The sequence below is a fragment of the Columba livia genome, chromosome 2, assembly GCF_036013475.1.
Source record: "Columba livia isolate bColLiv1 breed racing homer chromosome 2, bColLiv1.pat.W.v2, whole genome shotgun sequence".
NCBI classification, from domain to species: domain Eukaryota; kingdom Metazoa; phylum Chordata; class Aves; order Columbiformes; family Columbidae; genus Columba; species Columba livia.
Window position 1 is genome coordinate 28174445 of NC_088603.1, and position 23773 is coordinate 28198217.

General features: G+C 38.4%; 1 protein-coding gene across 7 annotated transcripts in view; it reads right to left on the minus strand.

The window, feature by feature from the left end:
* Nucleotides 1-23773, minus strand: part of ICA1 (islet cell autoantigen 1) — a 76322-nt gene that overhangs the window by 51891 nt on the left and 658 nt on the right. For 3 of the 7 annotated variants that reach the window (XM_065051158.1, XM_065051159.1, XM_065051154.1), the window contains exons 2-6: nt 9266-9303; nt 6561-6732; nt 4526-4598; nt 2865-2988; nt 435-633 (exon numbers count right to left, since the gene is read on the minus strand). In XM_065051158.1, the coding sequence (XP_064907230.1) occupies nt 435-633; nt 2865-2988; nt 4526-4598; nt 6561-6732; nt 9266-9282 (585 nt within the window). In that variant the 5' untranslated portion in view covers nt 9283-9303. Of the gene's footprint in view, nt 1-434; nt 634-2864; nt 2989-4525; nt 4599-6560; nt 6733-9265; nt 9304-11522; nt 11544-11695; nt 11866-23516; nt 23626-23773 lie in introns of those variants that run through there. The other 4 variants (XM_065051160.1, XM_065051156.1, XM_065051155.1 and 1 more) reach the window with 3 other exon arrangements.

Genomic DNA, 23773 nt, shown 5'->3' on the forward strand with positions numbered 1-23773 from the left:
AAAATTTAGCAGCAGAGACTACAGCATTTCTGCTCTTCTGCACTTTTTAGCTGCAAAAATCAATTTTCCCTTCCCTGTCTGACAGCAGACATGTTTTCTTCCATGATCATTTAAATATCACAGCTAAGTATTTAAAATTAGATAATCTTCTTTAAAAATATACATTATTTAAGTTATAAAGATTTAGGCCGAATTTGAGTAGACTACTGAAAAAATCTTGTCGTTTATGATGGTATCTTTCCTTACAGCCCACTCTAGGAAGGATAGGTATTTCCACATCAGATTAATTGGAGTTCTGTCAAATGGAAAAGATTTGTTATGATAAATGGCATCCTTAGTGCTGCTGAATTATGTCTTCCTCAGAAGAATCAAAACCACACTTCACCGTCATTCATAAGGCATCCCCTTCTAGGAAACTACAGGAAACTTCATACCTTCCTGAACTTTTCCATCTGCTTATAAAGATCTGGATCCAGCTCCTGAGACACATCTTTCATCCAGAGCAGAGCTCCTCTGTATTCAGTCCGATACTGTTCCATTCGGTTCACTGTCAGCCATGTGTCTGAGATGGCCTGGTATCTGAAAGTCTCTACTTCTTGATGTAATCGACTCAATGGAGCACGCAGTGCTAGCCTGGGGAAAGGCACAAAGGAAAGAATGGAAGGAGAGGAACACGTTAAAGAAGTTGTTCCACAAACACAGACAGATTAATACAAATACAGACACTTTACTAGCAACCAAAAAATCATACACAGCCAAAACAGTTCACTTAAGTGCTACTGTGTATTCAGACAGTTCTGCAGTTGGTTTGGGGCACACATGAATACCATAATTTTGCATGAATATTGTGTTTGCAACTTTCCTATTCAAGACCTTTCATTTACACATCAGTGGAAAAGAAGCCTTTTCTAATGTGAATATGTATTTTAGTCAGCCAAGCTGCTTGTACATACAGTATTAACATGCCTCTTTGCAAGCTGCATTTAACAACTCTAAAAATCTACCTGAGGCATCTTATTACTGGATACATACCATGGATGTATCAGGATTATCATGTTAAGCCCCAGAAAAGCATTTCCATTAGCTTTTTAATCTCCAAATGTACATGTAAATAAAAATATCATCTGTTGAGTAGATAATGATCTGATTTTTTGCCTCCCCCCCTTTTTTTTTTTTTCCTTTTTTCTTAAGGAATCTGAACAATTCCTTAGAAAGATATTTATCTTTTGGAAGGTTTTAGGCATTTTCTTAAACATTTCTTGCAGCAACTACACTTCAGAAAGGCAGCAGGGGACACTGTTGTCCTCCCTGTGGCAACACTTTGGTTCCTAATGGGACCTCAGAACTAGAGAGCATTACTCCAACTTTACTTTGCTTCTTCCTGCTGCTTCTGCTTTCCTCTTGGTTGCCAGAAGCCACCTCACTGGAATGGGTTCAATCAGTTTTACACCAGCATAGAGTTAGTTTAATGTGCTACTTAGCATCTTCCTAATCATAAGAGAATTTCTAATTTCAGGTCCAGTAACCAGCAAATTGTGCCTTCTTGATCTCCAGCTACTGAGCTAGCTTTTGGCATGCAATATAAATAAGAGCAGTCTCAACTTCAGTGTGAGCTTGAGGATGGCTCAAGAGAAGAAGGACAAACAACTGGTATTATTTTTATGTGTGTTTATTTAAAAAGATACCTTAGAAACGCACTGAGTAAGAGACAAATGTGAACTTGTTATTGTGGCTTTTTTTCCCCACTTTTTTTCTCACTCTACAAATATTTACCCAGCCATTCACAGGAAAATGCAATTTATGTAGCCATATCATACAGTGATATTCTATAAACAGTTAAGCTTTATAAAGAAGCAAATCATCAGAGCTTTTGCTCAAAGGTGCCTTACATGTGTTTTAAAGATCCCACTCATAGCTGTTACTGGATGTGCTAATGACCAAACCCTAGCCCAAGATAAACATATAAAATTCTCAGTGCTCTGTATGCAATGTTTTATTTTGAGCCAAACAGCTGCACTGTTAAGCTAAAGCTGGAAAGTATCACGGTAATTAAAAGCCCCAAAAAATCCTGCAGAATATAACGGAACAGCATTTTCCCTTGCAAATGAGGGTGACTTTCAAACTCTCATAGTCCCAATACAGTTTAAAAAAACATCATAATACCCATAATGCCTTCAAGTACTGTTACTTTTAAACACCTAAAGCAAACACGCAGTCAGTGAGACATCCAAGGCCCTGGCTAACAACATGTGTTTGTGTGTATTATGTGTCCCTCTGTATTCCTTAGCTTTTACTGATTTGCTCCTAGCCAACCTACATAAAGTCGGTGGGGATCTAGGATCTTCTCCTGGGGACTTCATGGCGTAAGGTTAAAGGAGAAAATGGCATTCAGACTCCTCCCTTCTCCTCTGTCTGCTTGAGGCATGAGACTCCACAGATCAGAAAATGGTATTCCCTTACCCATTTCCCTGCCTTCCCAGGACCCAGCACCTCCACAATGGGCCTGATGTAGCATTTCTCTGCAGAGTGAGAAGTGCCACCAAGCAGGAGAAGGACCTGACATCAGCTCCTTTACATCAGGCCACGCGGATGAGCCTGTGCAGCTTTAGAACTGCTGAGCTGAACAAGCAACAAGTGAGGAGCTGGAGATACACACACCTAGCAGGTCCGTAAGACAGAAAACAGGATCAGGAAAAACTACACAGAACAAGCCAGTAATATTGCCAATACTACAGCAGGTTTGGTCAGTAATAACTTCCATATCACTTGGTTCCTCACACTTTTCAAAGGACGAAATGAACTATGCCAATGGTGAATCATTATCATGTACTTTGTAAATCAGATAGTAATTCTGACGCATGTACCTTTGCTGAGAAGAAAAGCAGAGGGCCTTTCCTGTGGCTTTCATCATTTTTCCTGCTCTCGTTTTATCCTGAGAACCCTGTGATCGAAGAAATTTCCCCAATTCACTTTCTTCCTGAGACAGAACTAGTGAAAAATAAATGAGTGGTCAAACACATTATTTAATAGGTTCCTAGCAGCTTTAAAACTCACCTAATATCAAACAGGCTAAGTTGCTCTAAAGCCAAGCAGCACAGAAAAAAACCCATGGAATTCCTGCTTTTATCAAACAGAAGATCTGATCCACTGGAGACATTTTTTGATGGGTTTGCTCTACTCAACAAGAATCACAAAATTTCATTGTTGCTGAAAGACATCAGGATAAACATGCTATTTCTTTCTTGAACAAAATAATTAGATTGCTTAGATTACATAAAGGACCCAATCTTGCTTATAGTAACTTCTAGTTATGTTTTGCTTTTTCAATAATTTTTTACCACCGGGACTGCCTCAGCTAATTTTGGCAGAATACTTTAACTAAAGCAGTTCTGAGTTACACTACCCAAAGCTTGTTCACTTTCTTTTCTCTTGCTCTCTATTTTTCATGCTTGGCTAGAGAACTGATTTTTTTGTAAGAAAAGATATAGTACTTAAATTTAGAGAACATTCAGTTTGAAATTACTTGCATGATTACTTCGCAACTTCGACACTCTACACAATTCAAACACTATTTTTAATTTGTATTTAAAATATCTGAATATTCTTAATATTTCTATTTGAAATTAACTGATTGTTTTTTAAACAAGAAGGTGAAGAAAAATAGAAGTGTTTTTACACTGACTTGTTGACTACTTCCAAACAGGGACCGTGAGTCTTCATGACCTCACATCCTTACAGAAACATCTCATCTTGGCCTCATCTATTAGTCTTCCAAAGCGGCTGTCTCCTACAGTACCAATTTCTTCCCACTATTTCTAACTCTCTTTAGACAGGCAAAAGAAAAAGGAAAGACTGAAGAAAATATGGATAACATTACACAAAAGAAAGTAAATTGAAATATGTCTCCAAAGCTGGATTATCTTTTCCAGGCCAGAAGTCACAGCAGCAGAGAATCAAACAACACTGATAACAGAGAACATTTAAGGGTCATTTAAAGCAACCTGCTGCTTGAAACTTCCCAGATGAGGTCCCTGTCTCTTACTAATGACTGCCACTAATTACTGTTGACCTGCTAAAGCCAAGTCAGCATTATCAAATTCATTGTAATAGCATGCACTACTTAATTCTAAAACTAGTAACAAGCCCAATATTCTTCATAGTCAAGACTGACTTAAAAGAAAAAATAAACTAGTTCGGTACAGATGATTTTTAAGACAAGACACTTATGAATTTAAACAAGCTAAGCAAGTAATGGGAAAAAAACAAACCAAAACAAAAAGTATACTTTCTCCTCTGATTATTGCTACCTATCACTGCATAATTTCAAAGGTAAAACTTAAGAACTAGGAGATCTTCAAGCAAATAAGCAAGTCTGCCTTTAGCTGTCTGCAAGGAATGTTATCTTTATTAATAACTATGATGAAACTAGTAGCTCCCCATTTTCATTTTTACTTTTTCACTTGTTCAATGATTCCGTAACGCAGACCTCTTTATCATTTTAACTACTGTATTTGATCATACTTACAACAAATCCTTTTTTGATATAGTTCAATTGCTTTCAGCAACTCCATACATGTTCTCTGAATCGAATGGAACAGCTGATATTGAAACAAAATAAAGAAAAAAAACACTTCATGAGCGTATGCAAGAAACACAATTAAAATAAAATAAAGAGCTTATTTTTTAGAAATTATTAGGAATGCCTATTTTCGTATTGAATAATGAGTAATCTTTCCAGCTTGAAAGTAATTTTTCCTTACCAGTTGTGCTTTACTTTCAATTGAGTTGTTCACTGAAACTACAGACAGATCGTAACTTACAAAAGGAAAATAAAAACAAAAAAAATTTTGGAAATAGATCTATTCTAAGCAGCTGACAGTTAACCAAACTACTTATGTTGTTTTTTTTTTTTAATTGATATCTTCGGATGCATATGAAGATGTACAAATCCTTGTTTCTAAAAAATTCACAGCAGAGCAAGAAGTTACCAAAATGTCTATCACTTTTATCATGTGTGGCATGATACTGAATTTTTAATACTGCCAAGTCCAGTAGAACAAACTTGCATGGGTACGTCAACATAGAAAGTTATGGATTTAAACTGAATTTTTTACTGGCATAGTTCTACTTTTTTTCTAACTAACTTTATAAAGCAGCAGTTTCCAAAGGAATTAGAGGGAAAAAAACAGTCTTGACTAAGTTTTGAGGTTGTTTCTAGAAAACAAAAAAAATTACTACTCCTTCTGCCTGTCTATCTAAAACCTCCAACATGTAACTCAAATATAAACTCCACTATATCAAGCATTACATAAATATAAGCAAAATGGACTACCGGCACAGTAACGTTGCATTTACTTGACTTCCTGGACATTTACAGGGGTCTTGGTTTTTAAACTGAGAGCATGACTTGTGGTTGAGAAGCTGTTCAAGTAAAAACATGCTTATAGCATTTTATCTGGTAAACAGATGTTTCCCTATTTCTAATCCCACCTAAGCTAAGAAAGCAACCTTCCTAATGAACCTGCAATACAGTAAGCCTGGAAGAACTCGGGTATATATTTATAAAATATTGTTCCATCCTTCCAGCTTGTTTTGCATCTTGATTTATAACCCTTCATGAAGATCCCATAGCTAGACTCATCATGCTATAAATTATCAATTGTTATAGAGAGAACTACAGAGGTTGGTTTGTTGTCAAACTGCCTCTTGTTATATCAGCTAAAACTCAAACTGAAAATCCTAAATCAACAGTTTTCTAAGAAACTGCAAGAAAAGCAGTAAGGTAAAACCTTTACCCTTATATAACAAAATAATACTGACAGAACTCAGCTGTACACTTAAGTTGGTTATTACACTTCAAAGTCCCTTCTCTATCTTTTGCTTTGTGTCAAAGTCTTTCAAGCTCTTCAATTTGTAGAACCTCAATATTTTTTTTCCAGGGGGTACAGGATACTGACAGTGGGACTGTATTTGTCCCACAGCAGGATTCCTTCTCTTGGTTACTTTACAGACTTTCAGAAGCTCCTTTAGTTATGACAAAACCCACTTATCTGGACAAAAGCTCCAGAGAGCAGATCACACTATGCACCTTGGTCCTTCTTGGTATATTGCATGCTTTTCTGGTATATGTGATATTTTCTAACTGTATAAAGAATGTCATTTGTGTAAACCACAAAATGCTATCTTAAAACATCTTAAACTGATATAAGCAAAGGATAAGAACGACTGACATAAGCACAAAGGACAATCTCCTGCTCCCCCTTGCCAAGTAATAAAAAACAAAACAAACCTGTCCCAAAACCTGAAAATAAATACAAGAGATGTTAGGTTCCAAATAAATTTTGAGGGACATGAATCCTTGTGTTACAAAATGTCACTATAATCCCCATTTTTACACAAGCACTTTTAGCAAAAATTGGAAAATATATTACAGGAAAATAATGATAAAAATGTATATGCATTATTACACACTGCATGTACACATATTAGAGGCTTGATGGAAATGAAAACATTTCCAAAATTAACAATCAGAGAATACACATTATGTAGACATTACAAACCTCTAGTTTTGCATCCAGATCTGCATCTGAAGCCACAACATGTTCATCTTCCTTTTTTCCTGTCACTTTTATAAGTGTCTGTTTTGTTTTCCAGTATTTCTGTTGCATTTTATTGACCACAGATTTTTCTTGACTTTGAGCATATTGGTCATAAAATTCCCTTGGATAATTGCTAGAATATTAAGAAACAAAATTACAAAACTTCAATAGGATGCTTAAAAAATATGTCTAACATTCTAGATTAATATATTTTCATTAAGAATATTGGATTTGCACTCAGACACATACCTTCTAACATGCATTTCCTTATTATGCATTAATAACAAAGCAATTAAATTAGTACTATATTTCCCATCCTACTTCAGAAAATAATACACTGCTTTCAATTTGAATGTCTTTATCATGTAGTGCTGCTAAATAATCAGCTGCGAAGAATTCTTCCCAATGCACGATGGAATTATTTATAGCTCATGAATGAACTTTTTATTTTTATATAACTAATAGGAGAGTTTCAAGTGAACCAGCAGAGCTGCTTATCCTGGAAGCAATTCTCATGCAATTTCAGCAGTGTCAGGATTTCACCAAGTTCATTTTACGAAGGGAATTTAACTACTTCTTGCCCTCCCTTTTTAACAATCGAATAGCAAAGAATTCAAAGTTCATTCATTTCTTTTGAGCATGCTATGTGCAAGATATGATAGATAGCTCACATTTTTCTTTATGCAGTGACTATATGACAACTGTGGGTGCGTAACAGGTAATCTTTTCTTCAAGGATTATTTTCCACTGACAGATGCTTCTGCATTCCTCTAGCAGACCAAATAAAAAGTGCAATCTAAAGACAAACTCCACATTCCACAATATTTAAACCATATGAAGATGGTTTAATAGAAAATATAGCCTTACAATGAAATCTTGATCTCATTCAGGGTTATTCCATTATTATTTCTGCAAAAGTACATGCCCTTTCCTCATGTGCATACACAGAAAGCTAAAGTGATTTTGCAGATTTTTAGAAGGTTGGTAAAACTTGCTATACTAAACGCTGCAGGAAAATTAAAGAAGCTGAGTTTATTTTGAAAAAGCAACTGATACTCTCTGCTTGTGGAGTGTCAAACCGGGGTACATTACTGAGATACTGCCCAGGGGGGTCAGTTCTCACAACACACAGAGCTCAGGGATGCTGCCCCAAGAGGTCCTCAGATCCAACACACACACCTTTTGAGACACACAGATACATACACGGGCGATGAAATGCTAAGGCCATTCTGAAACAACAAGGCATTGGTACACATGTTCCCCAAAAGGGTGGCACATCTGCCCTACATAGTTACTAGTGACACAGTTTCACCTGATAAGGAAGTTTGTTTCCCTGGTATTTGTTACTTGCTTTAGTTGTTTTTAATCAGTGAGTTCGGAGACAGCACATTAATCGCCAAAGAGATGGTAAGAAATTAAACTGGAAGTGAGCAAGGACAGAGTTCAAAATGCACTTATATACAGCACTTCTTGGCTTCTTCCCCAAATGTTAAAAGCAAAAATATTTGCCCATTTAATTCTACCCAGACACTAGTTTCAAAACTTTCATTTATGGATTTTGTTAAAATCAAGGCCTTTTTGATGCTACAGCACAAAATAAATAACACATGCAAAACATACCACATTTCACGTGGAATTCTGCACAAACAAACCATTAGGCACTCAGCCTATAAAATTAAGTAAAGCCTATATTGACCTGGTATATGCTGCACCTTTAAAAGACAAAAATCTACAACCTCAGAAAAATAACAAGAAGATCCCCCGCATTATGACAAAATATGAGAGTTCAGTAAAACCAGCATTACCTTAAAAATAATAATAATACTACTAAAAAAAAAAAATCTAACCGCTCACAAGGCAGTACAGAGACCTGAACTATGTGGCTAGTTGTGTGCTTTATCCTGTGCTACAGCTGTACAAACAGCTGACCTTTGAGTTCAGTGGTCAAGTGCAGAAAACACCATAATTCATCTGATGTCAGCCAGCCTTGATATGTACCTCACTTGAGGTCACTAGAAATTCTGGGGGCATAGTGGAAGGAATAAAAAAAAATGAGTTATTAATATGAGTTCACACACAAACAAAAAAAGCTGGGATTAATACAGATTCCTGAACTAGAGGCTGACGAACCAATTGAACACATCAGAGGAATATAATCTTTTACAACTACAGAAAAATTCAGCTTTTAATGTCATTTGAAGAATTTACTGGTTCCTGTTTATGCTTAAGATAACAAAACGTTTATAATCACATTACCAAAATATTCAGTGGACAATTTTTACTGGTACACACTTCTCAATACCTTTTAAAAAGTATTTCGTGTCAAGCAATCATGGACATATTTGGGTTTGTCAAACAATCAGGAAATATAACTAAAAGGAGAATGTACTTTATTCTGAAGTTGACGACCACCTATAAACTTCTTTCCTTTAAGCAGGAAATTGATAACATATGAGATTTTTCCATCTAGTCAATTCACTTGTTTTTTCATTCTTTGGCAGTTTTTAATTTTTAAATTTTTATTCTTTTTAAACAGAATGTCTACCAGTGACTTCATAAAATACTAGATATCAGAACATAATGTGTGATAGACTTAGGCAGTGACAAATCAACATGCCAAACACCATTAGCTCTTTAGAATAAGAAAAAATTATCAAGGTACTTACTACTTATGACCTTCCATGTTTCCTGTTTTCTTCAGACACTTAAATAAAATAAGAAATTATCAGTTAATACAAACACATTTAAAATATAATTTTCAAGTTAGACTCTAGAAAACCCCTACCTTTTCACACAGAAAATTACTATATTGTAGCATCTTGTTTATCATGTTACAAGAGAAAACTTTTCAATCTGTGGACCAAATGCTTTCCCCATGTTACACACAATTCTCACTTAAATCCATGACAAACATGTTTAAGTGGTGTTGCTGATGTTGCCAATTTTATGTTAGCAAGTTTTCCAGGCAAAAACAAATTTACTTGGCATAAATTCAGTGACTTTTGACAAGGCACACCAAAATTGTCCATGCTAGGCATCTTCCTCAGTCAAGTTTTTTCCCCAAAGTTTTACCTACAACACAGTTCAGCTAATTTTTCATGCGTGTCCATTGATCTATTTTATAAAAACACTAGCTACGTCACGTCTTGAGCCATGGATTTCAAATTTAACCACCAGGTGTTTTTTCTATGAGGGAAATCACAGTTCCTGAGGATAGAATATTATTTGTATGCTTTTGGACTTCAGATTTTTAATGTCTGCAGTTTGGACACTCAGGTCTCACACTATACATTGAGCTGACCAGATGACACACGCATCACTTCCCACCAGTAACTGAGCACACGTTTTCCAGGCCAAATTTGCAAGCAAAGCCAGACATTTTTATAAACAATGAGCACCTGGCTTCTGCTCTGCTGCTTTCAGAGAGGACTCTGTCCTCCACTACACAGCCAGCATGCAAACAGAGACACTGCAGCGTGATCGCAGACAAGACCAAAAAGAAGCTCATCAGATGGTGCTGCCAGGAAATGGCCTTTGATGAGACCAGGCACAGAAAGAACACACTGACAGGCTGCACCAAGATATGAAGCTGATTGAGGAAACAGTAATGGAAAAAGCAGCTCAGAACCTAATGGTGTTGAAACTGAACTTTGGCACTAAGCTGCGTGAGAGAGAAAAGGGGCTGCAAAGGGTGGATGTGATACTGGAAACATATCTAGCACAGTGCTGTGTACAGACACAGACACGGTACAGACACGGTTAGCGCTGGAGCAGCAAAGGGGCTGAACAGATTGCAGGAACCCGAACAAGGGAATGCAAACAACATGAGTGCTTCCTCCAGCCGTGAAGCACGTGCACTTCCCTTCGGAGCCAAATGGAGCCAAAACCCAGGTTTCCAATTCTAACCTCTCTGCTGTCAGTACCTGTGAAACTTCCTGGTAAAGTTCCATGAGATGCTGCAAGATTATATCAGAGCAGGAAACTTTCCCATATTGGACTTTTTGTGAAATGCTCATAAGGAGAGACCATGAGAAAATTCATAACTCTGTCTGCAGAGCAGAGTTTAAATGTAAAGGCCAACAGCTAAACACCACAGAGGAAGAAAGAACTGTTTCAGATTGTTTGTGTTACAGCACCATTGGGTCAGACAATAAACAGAATGGACAGCATCAGTCATGGCTTTCTATGGTTTCCAGAGCCATAAGGCACAGGCAATATTAACTCAATTTTTCTAATACCTTTATGCTTGACTTCACAGTTTTAATAGTGGTCCTCCTTAAGTCAACTGTGGGTGTGTGCAAGTGAGATAAGAACACAGGATTTAGCTTGTATGCACATCCATGACTCAGTTATTCAGCAGCACACTTGGTTTGACAGGAAGCAAACAATCTATCTAGATGGAATAACATGCGTATTATGTGGAACAAAGTGTAAATGACCCACATGGGGAACAAGTCTAAGGCACTGACCTTACACACTGCACACATCCACCTGACTCTCCTGGAAACCAATGTCCTTAAAAACATTATATATACATATATGTATATATATACACACACACACAAATATATATATGTATGTATGTATGTATGTATTGGGGCCATGGTGAAACAGTTCTCATTTACAAACATAGCTCATGCTCTTTCTTCCTAAACATCTGACCTTATATTTTGACTCTGGGATCTTCTTAGTTATGCTACTCCAAGTCCTACCCCTGTGCCCTTAAGATACTATTTGTAGGGAGTTTTTAATTCAAAGGGAGGACTATATCACAGCTGTTAGAACAGTGTTTTCACAATATGAAAATGAGGGCATGTATTCCCTGTCCTGCTGTATGACATGATGGTATTTGAGGCTACAAGACCTGCTAGGATAGTGTTGCATGGTTGATTAGCGTGGAAGGAAACCGAAGTGGAGTCTTACCTACACTGCCTACTGGAAACAGCTTCTGGCATGTGGTATCACCCAAAACACGCCAGGAAAGAGAAAGGTCCCAAAGTTCTAGGTGGTGCAGATAAAAACCATGCCAGAGAGACTGCATGGCTTCACCATGGCTTCACCATGGCTTCACCAAGGGAAATTCATGCTTGACCAACCTCATTGACTTGTATGAGGACATAACAGGTGGATGGATGATGGCAGGGCAGCGGATGTGGTCTACCTTGACTTCAGTAAGGCATTTGACACAATCTCCCACAGCATCCTTACAGCTAAACTGAGGGAGTGCGGTCTGGATGATCGGGTAGGGAGGTGAACTGCGAACTGCCTGAAGGGAAGAAGACAGAGAGTCGTGGTCAATGGGGTGGAGTCTAGTTGAAGGCCTGTATCTAGTGGAGTGCCTCAGGCATCAGTACTGGGGCCTATATTATTCAATATATTCATCAACAATTTGGACAAGGGAATAGAGTGTACTATCAGCAAGTTTGCTGATGACACCAAGCTGGGAGGTGTGGCTGACATGTCAGAAGGCTGTGCTGCCATCCAGCGAGACCTGGACAGGCTGGAGAGTTGGACGGGAAAAATTTAATGAAATACAACACGGGAAAGTGTAGAGTCCTGCATCTGGGCAGGAACAACCCCAGGTTCCAGTATAAGTTGGGGAATGACCTATTAGAGAGCAGCATAAGGGAAAAAGACCTGGGGGTCCTGGTGGACAGCAGGATGACCATGAGCCAGCACTGTGCCCTTGTGGCCAGGAACGCTGATGGCATCCTGGGGTATATTAGAAGAGAGCTGGTTAGTAGGTCAAGAGAGGTTCTCCTTCCCCTCTACTCTGCCCTGGTGAGACCACATCTGGAATACTGTGTCCAGTTCTGGGCCCCTCAGTTCCAGAAAGACAGGGAACTGCTGGAGAGAGTCCAGTGCAGGGCAACAAAGATGATTAAGGGAGTGGAGCATCTCCCTTATGAGGAAAGGCTGAGGGAGCTGGGTCTCTTTAGCTTGGAGGAGACTGAGGGGTGACCTCATTAATGTTTACAAATATATAAAGGGTGAGTGTCACGAGGATGGAGCCAGGCTCTTCTCAGTGACAGTCAATGGTAGAACAAGGTGTAATGGGTTCAAACTGGAACACAAGAGGTTCCACTTAAATTTGAGAAGAAACACCTTCTCAGTGAGGGTGACAGAGCACTGGAACAGGCTGCCCAGGGGGATTGTGGAGTCTCCTACTCTAGAGACAATCAAATCCCACCTGGACACATTCCTGTGTAGCCTCATCTAGGTGTTCCTGCTCCAGCAGGGGGATTGGACTAGATGATCTTTTGAGGTCCCTTCCAATCCCTGACATTCTGTGATTCTGTAGCAATTACACAATAGGAACAAGAAGCACTGTAAACTAATTCATATTTTATACTTCAGCATCACAGTTAAGCTCTACTGAAATGGAAACAGTATACATTAACATAGATATTAAAACCAGAAACAAAGGTAGAGGAACTTAATAAAGGACTATTTACTTGAGCTAGATGTAGTTTATGTGCTATTACAGGAATTATCATGGTTGTATCTGAGTTCTATTGCAAACATTTTTTTTAGCTTGTAATGTTAGGATTTTATTTTCAAGAAACATCCAGTCTTACTAGATAGGTCATATCCTTAACCAGGTTTTCAGGAGATGCTCAGGACAACTGTGTGATCTTTAAGGCAAACTTCATCAAAGCACAGGAAAAGCCCATTCCTATGGGCAGAAAGCTGAGCATCTGTGGCAGAAGGCCAGGACAGATTAATTTTAATGAACTCAAATGCAAAACTAATGCATGTAGTAGATGGAAGCAGGCACAGGATACTCAGGAGAATGCAAAAGCATTGCCTGAGTATGCAGGGATGGAGTTAGGAAAGCCAAAGGCACACTGGGGTTGAACCTAGCAGGGGATGCAAACTGTAACAAGAAGTGTTCTATAAAAACCAGTGGCAGCAAAAAGTAGGTTAAGGAAGACACAGATCTACAGCATGCGAGAGAATATGGAAATACAGATGTACATTTTTGCCTTTGTTTTCACTGGAAGGTCTGTCCTGTGGCTCCCTAGTTCTTCAAAACTACTATCTGGGTCTGTGGGTGCAGGCAATTAACCATATTACAGAAAGACTGAGTTAAGAGGTACCATTTGAGGTACCTGCACATTAAGCCATTTGGACATACTCAAGTCCATGAGACCAGATGGGATGGATCTTGGAGCGTGCAGGGAGCAGGCTTTTGCCATTGCAACTATGTCTCCTCTGTTCTACTGAAGGCTATGGTGATCAAAAGAGGTAGCTGATGACTGGAGAAAGACAAACACCATATTCACCTTCAAAAAACATCAAAAGGAGGATCAGGAAACTTCAAGCCCATCAACTTCACCCTGAGTTACTGGAAGAATCATGGAGAAGACCCTCCTGGAAATCATTCCCAGTCACATGAAAGACAAAAAGGTAAGTGGGAAGAGCCAGCGTGGATTTATTAAGGGCAAATCATGACTAACACAACCACCTTCTATCATACTATTAGATGACTGCCTCTGGTGAATGAGGGGCAAGTAATGGATGTTGTAAGCTGATTTTAGCAATGCCTTTTTCATGGTGTCCCATGGAACACTTACAGCTTCTTGCGGGACATATCTGGAGTAGTGTCCATTTTTGGGCTCTCCATCCAAGAAAAACACTGGCATACTGGGGCAAGTCCTCCAGTCAGGGTCTGGATCCCATAATATATTTGCTCAGCTATAAGACCACCAGGCTAACAGGAGTCCTTATTGCTGTCTGCAACTACCCAGTAAGAGATGCAGAGCAAAGAGGAAAACTCTTTTTGCAAAGACACACACTGGAAGGACAAGTGGTCACACACAAGCAGGAACATGTGAAATTCCAATATAGGCAGGAAATTTTTCACCATGATGGGGATAAGCACTGGAACAAGCTGCCCAGTGAGGCAAGTGCTGGACATGGCCCCAAGCAACCTGCTCTAACTGGGTCTGGTTGAGCAGGAGGCTGGACTACGTAATCTCCAGCACTCCCTTTCAATCTATGTGATTCTGTGAAAATTCGTACAATGTAAAAGAAGATGAGATTGGAGAGCAGCAAGCTTGCTGCTACCATTGGTTTAATGCAGAAGACTTTCCACAAGAATGGTGTTAATGGACTGCAAAATAACATCGCACCGTGACCACTCTGGCTACACACACACAAAAAAAAAAGTATAGTATGTTTTCTTTCTAAGAGTTATCCACAATATTTTCAGCTTTTAGTCATATTGTTTAGTTTCATTCATAGCTGAAACTTAATGTTAACAGTCTTCATTCTTCAGACATTGCTACATGTACTATGTAAATTGCCCCTGCAGTCACTTAACAGGGTCATAATTTCTTTATTTTTATAATTTCTAACTTCATGTGTTGTTGCTGTCTGTTCAAGTCCAGGAACCAAAGAGGGTAAGATATTGGTTGAGCTGTAACAAAGGACATGAATAAAAACATCTGGGATAGCTGAAAGCAGTGAGGTTTTTTTTTAAAGAAATTCCAAAGTCTTAAGTGTAGCCACAAAAAGTGAGAGATGCTAATGAAAGCAGACTGGAAACAGCCCAGAGAAGTATCTAGGATTTAAAAGGAACACTTCATAACAATGTAACAAAGAATTCCCACAGCCCTAAAACACCGACCCTGAGGCTGCAGAGGGAAACCCAGGACTGAGCACATAACCTTTGACTACTTTAGGTTTTGAACTCTGTTTTGCTATCAAAGAACAAGATATAAATGTCCTGAACAGAAACAACAAGAGAATTGCTCTTGCCAAAGATGACTACAATGGAAGCAGATGACACTAACTAGAGTCCACCAATACCTTCCCTGAAAACTGCGGTCAAAATTAACCTATGTTATCATACAGTTTTATATACAAAACAAGCTTAATTTGCTTGATGCAAGGGACTTTCGGTCTTTTTTTCTTCCTGGTGTGTTAAGACTAGAAAAAAAAAAAAAATTCAATAAAGATTATTACACTGACACTGATTAAAAAAAAAATAGCATTCATCACCCCACTGGAAAGCATTTGTAGCAGAAAGTTTCCATTACCTCTGATGACAAAGCTTTACACAATATTTGTGATCCCTGTGACAGACAGTTTTTATCTTGGCAAACAAAAGGTAGGGATACTCTAGATACGGGGAAATCCAGGTGCTGTATAGCATGCTAGGGAAAGCGGTGCTACAATACAGCTGACTGTACACAAATCCATGTTTATTGCTGCACAGTGCTGGATATGAGGTTTCCTGAAGAAGTCCACACACAGCTCCAGTTATTTTGCAAGTGCTTCCTGGTGTTTTGAGACAGACAGATGCCATCTCAGTTTCAGCATTAAACCTGAGCTGGCCCTATTCCTAATGAGTCCGCTCAGAACACAGGGGGCCACAGTGCTGAAATACCCATTCCAATACGGAACCAGCTGGGTACACAAGCCCTGCCAAAACCTTGAAAATCCCTAGCAGGACCTCTGAGGAGCCTCCAAGAAGCCTCAGCATGATGTTCCACAAACCTCCCTGTTTGCAGGCTGACAGCAGAGAGGACTGGCACAGCCTGTTGGCTGTATTTCACAACGCCCAGACCAAACTGTTCCCAGCTCCAGCTTGGCTGCAGACGCAGCTGCGTTCAGGAGACATGATGGAACCAAGATGGCCCTGAAAACAGCCAACCAAGGCACCTCTGTGCCTGTGGCAGAGCTGACCTGCATTGTAGGCTGTTTACCCACAGATTATTTCCACTGGAAGCCAAAATAGCTGGAATGCACACGGAACTTCAAAATATTTCTGGCATACTGCATCACCCTGTCTACCTACTGAGATATTTCATCAGCCATGATGCTGGAATGCAACTTGATGAAGGGCACTGTCATTAGCAAATGGCATTTCTATTCCTCTGGAAAAATCCTCTAATTCTCTATATTTTCAAGGGCCATTTGAATACACCATCTACATTTTTCTGTGTAAAAAGGAAAATGCTTTCATGGTGTTTTGAGTGACTTAAACTCCATCATACCCTAGGCTTACCTTCCAGCTCATGCTCTGTACAACATCTGGAGATGCTTGCTTCTCTTTTTTCAGCTTTATTATATTATAATTCTTTGTTTCAGCCTAAGTTGCCTGATTTCCCAAGAGCTGAACAACTTTATATTAATAGTATCTGAAGATGATTCATTAGAGAGGTGGTATGAGTGCCTTCTCTCCAACAGCTAAATTGATAATAAACAATTCTGTACATCGGTATCACTCGGATAATTTTTCTTTTCCAGTGAGTGTAAATATGAAAAGTGTCATATGGCGAAGTGAAGTTCAGATCTTAATGCTCTCCTAGGTTATGAGGAAAGCAATTAAAAAAAATTATATATATATATATATATACTTATAGATATATATAGATATATGTATCTTTTCCCCTAATGCAAATATTTCTCCTTGGCTGAGCATTGGTTATACAGCTCTTGCCATGCTCTTAGCTTAAGTGAACTGATCCAGAAGAAATCAGGAAGCAACCAGAGACAGAAAACAAGAATCTTTTCAACTCTGAAGACTGTATCTTAAAACAAATTGTTGATCTAGTCACAACTTCTCAGAACCAGGAGATGAGATGAAATCCTTGTAAAAATGTTATAAATGTTGATCTACAGATGAAATTCAACATCCAAAGATGACCTAGCATAGTTATATAGGAAGACAGTAGATTGAACAACACATCCTTTTGAGACACATCCAGAAACAACAAAGGGGAGCTGAATGAGAGGCAGAGCAGAGTTCAGGAACCCTTATGTGAATGTCATGTGCTTATCAAAAAAGACACAGAAGAATCTGCTCTTTCACTGATAGCACTGTCCTCTCAGTTTACTGGCCTTTCAAAGCAACTGATATGTCTGTGGTTCTTCAAATCCTAACAGGCTCTCCGTACCCTAAAAATCCTGCAATTTATATCTTCAAATATGGCAGAATCACGCATTGCAGTTGATTTACTTAATATAACAGTTTTATATAAAATTACTAATTTTCCAATAAACTTTTAATGCAGTAAAGTGTTACTAAGTAAAATAAGAAAGATTTTAAGGAGTTCTATCTGAAAAAGTTAAGAGTGATAGTTTCATTTATGTAAAACACTCTGAAGGGAAGAAAATGTGCTTCGGTGAGGGAATCGATGCCATCTGTGCCTCCAACAGCTCTTGGCTGACAACCTGTCTCCCCCACTCTGCTCCCTGGAAGCTGTGATCAAACTTAATCAAGTAAATTGGCCTCCAAAGCAAGAAGCCATCGCACTGCAAGATGAAGATGAGGCAGGACACAGTTCTGTCTTCTCTGGTGTCTGTCTACAAGCATACAGACCAGAAGCTTCATGTTTCACTTTGACTTTCTGAAGCAAAAGAGAACAGAGCAGCCAATTGATCTGAATTATGCATATTGATGCAAGAAAAGAGTGAAAAGTCTGGGTCTATATAGGTATTTAGCATCAAGATTACACACAGATTTACAAGTACTCCTACTCTTCACTACATGAATGGCTACCACTGTAATTCAGCTAAAATGAATCTAGAGTTGAAGTTATATCAAGATGACAAATGACAAGATTTAATTCTTCCTCTAAAGCTCTTATAGCTCATCATTGATGTTCTAATCCTGCAGAATCATCCACACTTAGCTTTAAATCCAGGAGTATTTTCACTCTGCTAGACTACTCACTACTGCAGTTGTTTATTAATTCAAAAAGTTCGCAGGACTGGTCTGCAACTGCTGCATTAGCAGTTCCTTCCATTCACTACGACTTTTTGTCTATTCCTTTGTCTCAGACAAATCCACAGCTTTCCTACTTATCCTGTGAAGCGTATATCTTGCAGATTATCCACAGCTTCTCAGCAGAAGAAATACTGTAATCTTATAAGGGACCTGTATCAACAGAATTACTCTTTCAACCTATTTTAGGAGCTGACATTTAGAAAGAAGTTTCATACGTTCTTAAAAGAAGCACAGGGTGAAACAACATCTGTTATACAGAGAGAGTCCTGCTACATTCATACACCTGGGAGGTGCTGATGGGAAAATAAATTTGTGCTGTTTGACCCCAATTATCTAACTGAGGTGCCTAAATTACCACATAAGCCTCTCGATACTAAGCCCCTGTACAGATAGTAAATAGAACTTCCAAAGAGCAAGTCTGAGCACCTGAACCAGAGCCTCACCACAGTGCTCTGAGCACACAGAAACAATGGTTTCTGCAAGAAAAACCTGAACTACATGGCTAAATAATGCAAAAAGAGCACTTTTCTACTCCACTTCTCTTAGAACTGGGATTTCACGGTGGTCTGTTGAACTACTGGGGAAAAAAGATTCAGCAGTGTACTGAGTAACACATTGTGCTTGGAACACAGTCACATCCCATACGATCACTGGAACCAACTTTTTTTCACTGCAAGCACTACTGGAACTAACATTCCTAGATACAATTTCTTCCCATTTTTTCTCCTCTCTATTGAGGTTAATGAAACTGCCCAGCAAAAAGTTCATTTATTCCATTCCATTTATTTATTTGTCTTGATCCTTCAAAGGATTAAAAAAAATTAAAGCCAAAATTAAAATTACATGCAGAAAAACCCCAAACATATTCAAAACAACTAAAATATCAGAGAAATTTGAGTCTGTTTTCCAAGAAGTAGTTTGAACCAATGTAACACTCCCTTTCCCTTCTTTACCAAGCCGGTAAATTGTGTGGAGAACAAACCACAGTAATAAAAGCAGGTATCTTAAATGATTAAGAATGTGTAAATAAGGACTTGCACCTTTAGAAACCATGCACAAGGCATGAGGAAATCTGGATGGTTTGGGTCTTCTTTCTGTCATTTGTGCACTACCGAGGCACTTGTTTGCAAACACTACATGCAACAAAATGAGTAGTAGCATTATTGACATTAAGTATATAATGACCTGCCTTTCACTGAATTTTACACTGCCTTTTAATACTCTCTGTGCAGGGTAGATGACCAATAGCTACTGCAGAGAGCTACTATTAAGAGTTATTTTATTCCAAAAACAATTATCATGCTTCTAATGTTTCAGAATACACAATTAACACAGGAAATTATTCTACTTAATTTCCTGGTGTAGTCTAAACAGGGAATGATATCCAGGGTCCTGTTATGCTCTCATTTAGTCTTCATATTTTTCTGTTCCCAACTCTGATATGTATAAGTTAAAAGAAGACAGGGGCAGATAAACAGAGCAAATTTGCACATTGGAAATTTATTACTCACATATACCTAGAACTGAAGAGTATCAATCCATCTGGACTGTACTGGTTTTCAGTACTTGAGTGGTTAGAGGTAAGTTTTAGTCAACATGAAGAAGTGGAAATTTGGCATTATATCACCATGTTTTTTAAAACCTGGTTTTGCTCCCACAAAGTACAAGGACCAAGTCAACTGTTAGTATTCCTCTCCAAAAAGCAACTTAATGTCTATTTGAGATTACGTCTGTCATATTGTTCCAAAGACTATCAAGCCAGACTTACAGGTGCAAGCGATCTCCTTTCTAGATCATAACATGTATTGAAATGACATTTGGAGCTGTTTTTTTGTTTTGTTTTCCTTTTAAACAGTTGAATGACAAATTCCTAAGAACAGTGGTTTATCTCAAAACCATCAATAAGAATGGCACATGTAGTCACGACATTGTACATGTAGTCTCAGAATGCAATAGTTCAAATAAATGCTCATAGATTCACCATTGGAAGATTGATAAGCAAACAATAGCCCTTTCTAGGTATATTAACTTGCATGGGGAACTTCATCCTTTACATAAATACACAGATATTTAATTACACATAAAATTAATTTTAAATTCTTTTTATACTGATTTTTTCAGCTGCTTACTGTGAAATAATATAAGAACAGCACAGTGTATCAGTTTGCCCTCATATAATGTCTTTTACTTGACTTCTAGTGTTCCACTTACACTTCTGAAGAAGACTGACCAAGTGTCCTTAGGAAAGAACCAGGTAAGTATTGTAACTGCTATGTGTGTTTTATGGAAGAATAATTTGAATATAAATAATTGAGTGACAGGTCTAACCTTATTCCGCAAATGAGCAAAGCTGTGGATATATGCAATCTAGTATTTTATCTCATTCTAAATGCAGACTTGCTTCAGTTCTCTGAAATGACTATCAAATTGTTTTGCAGTACACATTTGTTCTCTTAGTTTAAAAAACAGTATTTTTAAACTTAGTAGCCAAATATTATTGAAGAAGATGCCATATGGAACACCTGCTGTGCATAGATTACAAAAGACAACATGAAGATGAGTTTTGTGACACGTTCTACCCATAAACAGTTTAGAGTCTTAGTCTTAGGAAACCTTCCCTTTGTAGAACCTATGAGAAAAATCAGTGGAAGTACAAAAAAACCCAAACAATCATGAAACTCTTTTCACATGTATACTATAATAAACATGAACAAATATCTTCGAGAAGTTCAAAGTAATGGCTCTCTTATTTGCACTACCTATTTGCTGACACAGTCACCGCTCTCAAGTTTCTGCCTCCCTCCTCCCTTTTAATCCATGCAGAAGCCAGGAAGCAATGCTGTTATACCTGAGGGAAACAATACCAGGGGAGGGAACAGAGGAAAACAATTTGTTCTAGATTCCCTCAGGAGATCATTCCACATCCACGGATAAGAGATTTGATTAACAAACGATTTTTACCATGCACAGCAACAACAAAATAGGGTGATCTTCTTTCATCACCCTTTGAGTAAACAGCACAATCAATACAGGCTGTATATTCTTGATGGATGCACAGTCCACTCAGGTCTTATATTGCTGTTCTCAGATCCTGGCACCCCAGCCGACTGTTCCTAGAGCAGCAGTGATCCCTACAAAGCTACTCGCAAGATGAACCCGAGTACTGTTTCAGTGACTCGGAACAGACAGTTCCCAAGGTTGATGCAAGTGATTGCATAACCAGTCAAAATGTCCCTTGGTTTGCCATGGCTAACAATAGCCACAGGAAAAACTGCTGTGAGACTATTGTTACCAGCAACAAGTAAAAGATCAAAATGTTTCCGCTGTTCTTGACTGCTTGGTTCTTTGTTTAACATTCTTCACTCTCCAGGCTTTTGTATTTTTAATGCTTCTCCATCACATGGCATAATTTTGTCTTTAGAGTGATTTTATCGTTGAGAAGGGGCAAAATATCTTGAAGAATCAACTACTTCAGAGCAACACTGTTAAAGGAGATTTTGAAATAAGTATTTAAAAGAGTCTTTGAGGACATCTCTTGCCTTTTAGTTTAGCTGAGATATTACCACTTTTTTTTCCTTCCAACTTGTACCAACAGCTTTCAACACCAGTTTAAGAGTTAAAAGAGCTGTTATTATTCTTTTCTTCCAGAAAAGGTTACTTGGGAATTCATCAGTGCAATTTACCAGCCCTGTAGACTATGGATAACAGAGAAGAACAGGCAAGCTGGGTGGGCTTGAAGTTCTGCTAATGGGAAAAAACCCCAGCCCTGTAGTAGGGTCTAACAGGAATTTTATTTTGTGCTTTGTTATTCCCTCCACATCACAATAATATGATCTGTGAAAGAAAAATATTCGAGAAACCTTCCCCCTTCCATACAGTCATAACTGATCTTCTTCAACCTGCAAACCTTCAGTAACATGGATATTTGAATCTCAGCTCCCACAAACACAATTGAAGAAATCACCATTACCTAAAAAGCACTTAATTCTTTCTCCATTGAGAAGGCAGCAAATCCCAGTTACAAGCATCTAACTCTTGAGTATACTGCTGTTTGAACCTTTTTGGAAATAACAATGTTTCATCCATGACATTTTGATAGTAAAGAAACTTCAGAAACTCATTTAGACCAAGGTCTGGTAGCATTTAGCTGCCACATTACCTTCTAGTAGAGCTTGCCATGGGAAGAAACGTGACTGGTTATACCAGTTATGGCAGTTTGCTACACAAAAGACCTCTGTGGCCTTATACTAAATTCCTTCTTCAGTGGTATTACCACAAATCTTAAATCATATAGGTACTCACATTAAACCAATAGGCTACCCTACTCAAAGAGCAGTATAAAACATTGCTCAGGTCTAAAAGAGATGCTCCTGGACATCAAGCTGCTAAGAAATGCTAAGAAATGCAACTCCTATATCAGTGCCAAGCAGAGAGCACTGTCAAGTGGTACTTCCACTCCCTCCTTGGGAAACCTTGATGGACAAAGTGGAAAAAGAGAAGAATACCAAGAAAACCAGATGAAAGACCATAACAAAACACAGTCTCCACTGCAGGCTCCAAAACCCACCCTGCCTTTTTTTTTTTTTCTGGCCAACTTTGGAAAAGTGATTGAACACGTTTATTTTTCTTTACAACAACAGCCTTGCTAGACCAAAACATGAGAACAGTTTACTTCCAAGAAGTCTGATCTGGGACAAGAGCCACAGCTGCTTTTTGAGACCCAAATTAAATAAAACCACCCAGAAATGGAAAGAAAGACAATAAAAGAATGAAACATGAGAGGGGGGGAAAAAAAAACTAATAAAAAGGTACTTCCTGGAAATAAATTAATAAATGGTCACACTGCTTTAAAGCAAGGCTTGCAGACAGGGGCAAAATATTATAAACAAATTAACAACTCCAATACCAAGCTTCTAAAATAGCCACACAACGTAACCTGAGGGTGGGGAGTTAAAGGATGTACCCCTGAGATTACCCAATTCAGTTTTGCATTTATAAATTATAACTGATGCAAAAGCGAATTACTGTTTTAATAGAGTCCATGCAGGACCTTGAGGCTATCAGCACTACACAAACCAGTCTGGAACAGGAGACTTATTTACATTTGGTGCTGAACATACACACAATGAATAAGAGAGCACGGTGCCCTTCACCCCTTCTGCTCACTAGAAACTGACCTGATGTTTGAAGTACTTTTTTCCCTTCTTCTTAAACGACTAGAACAGGTAAACAACATTCATGAGCCAGGTGCATGGATGCAGATCAAATCTGATTATCAAGATCAACCTTTCACAAAATATAAGTTTAAATTAGAAGTTTTTGGTCTTTTATTTGTTTTTTAATTCCAATTTCACTAGCTGTTAACGCCTCGCTGCCTGCTTTGATGACTGACATTGTCTCACCACCCTACCCCGCCTCTAACGCGGCCGGCCCC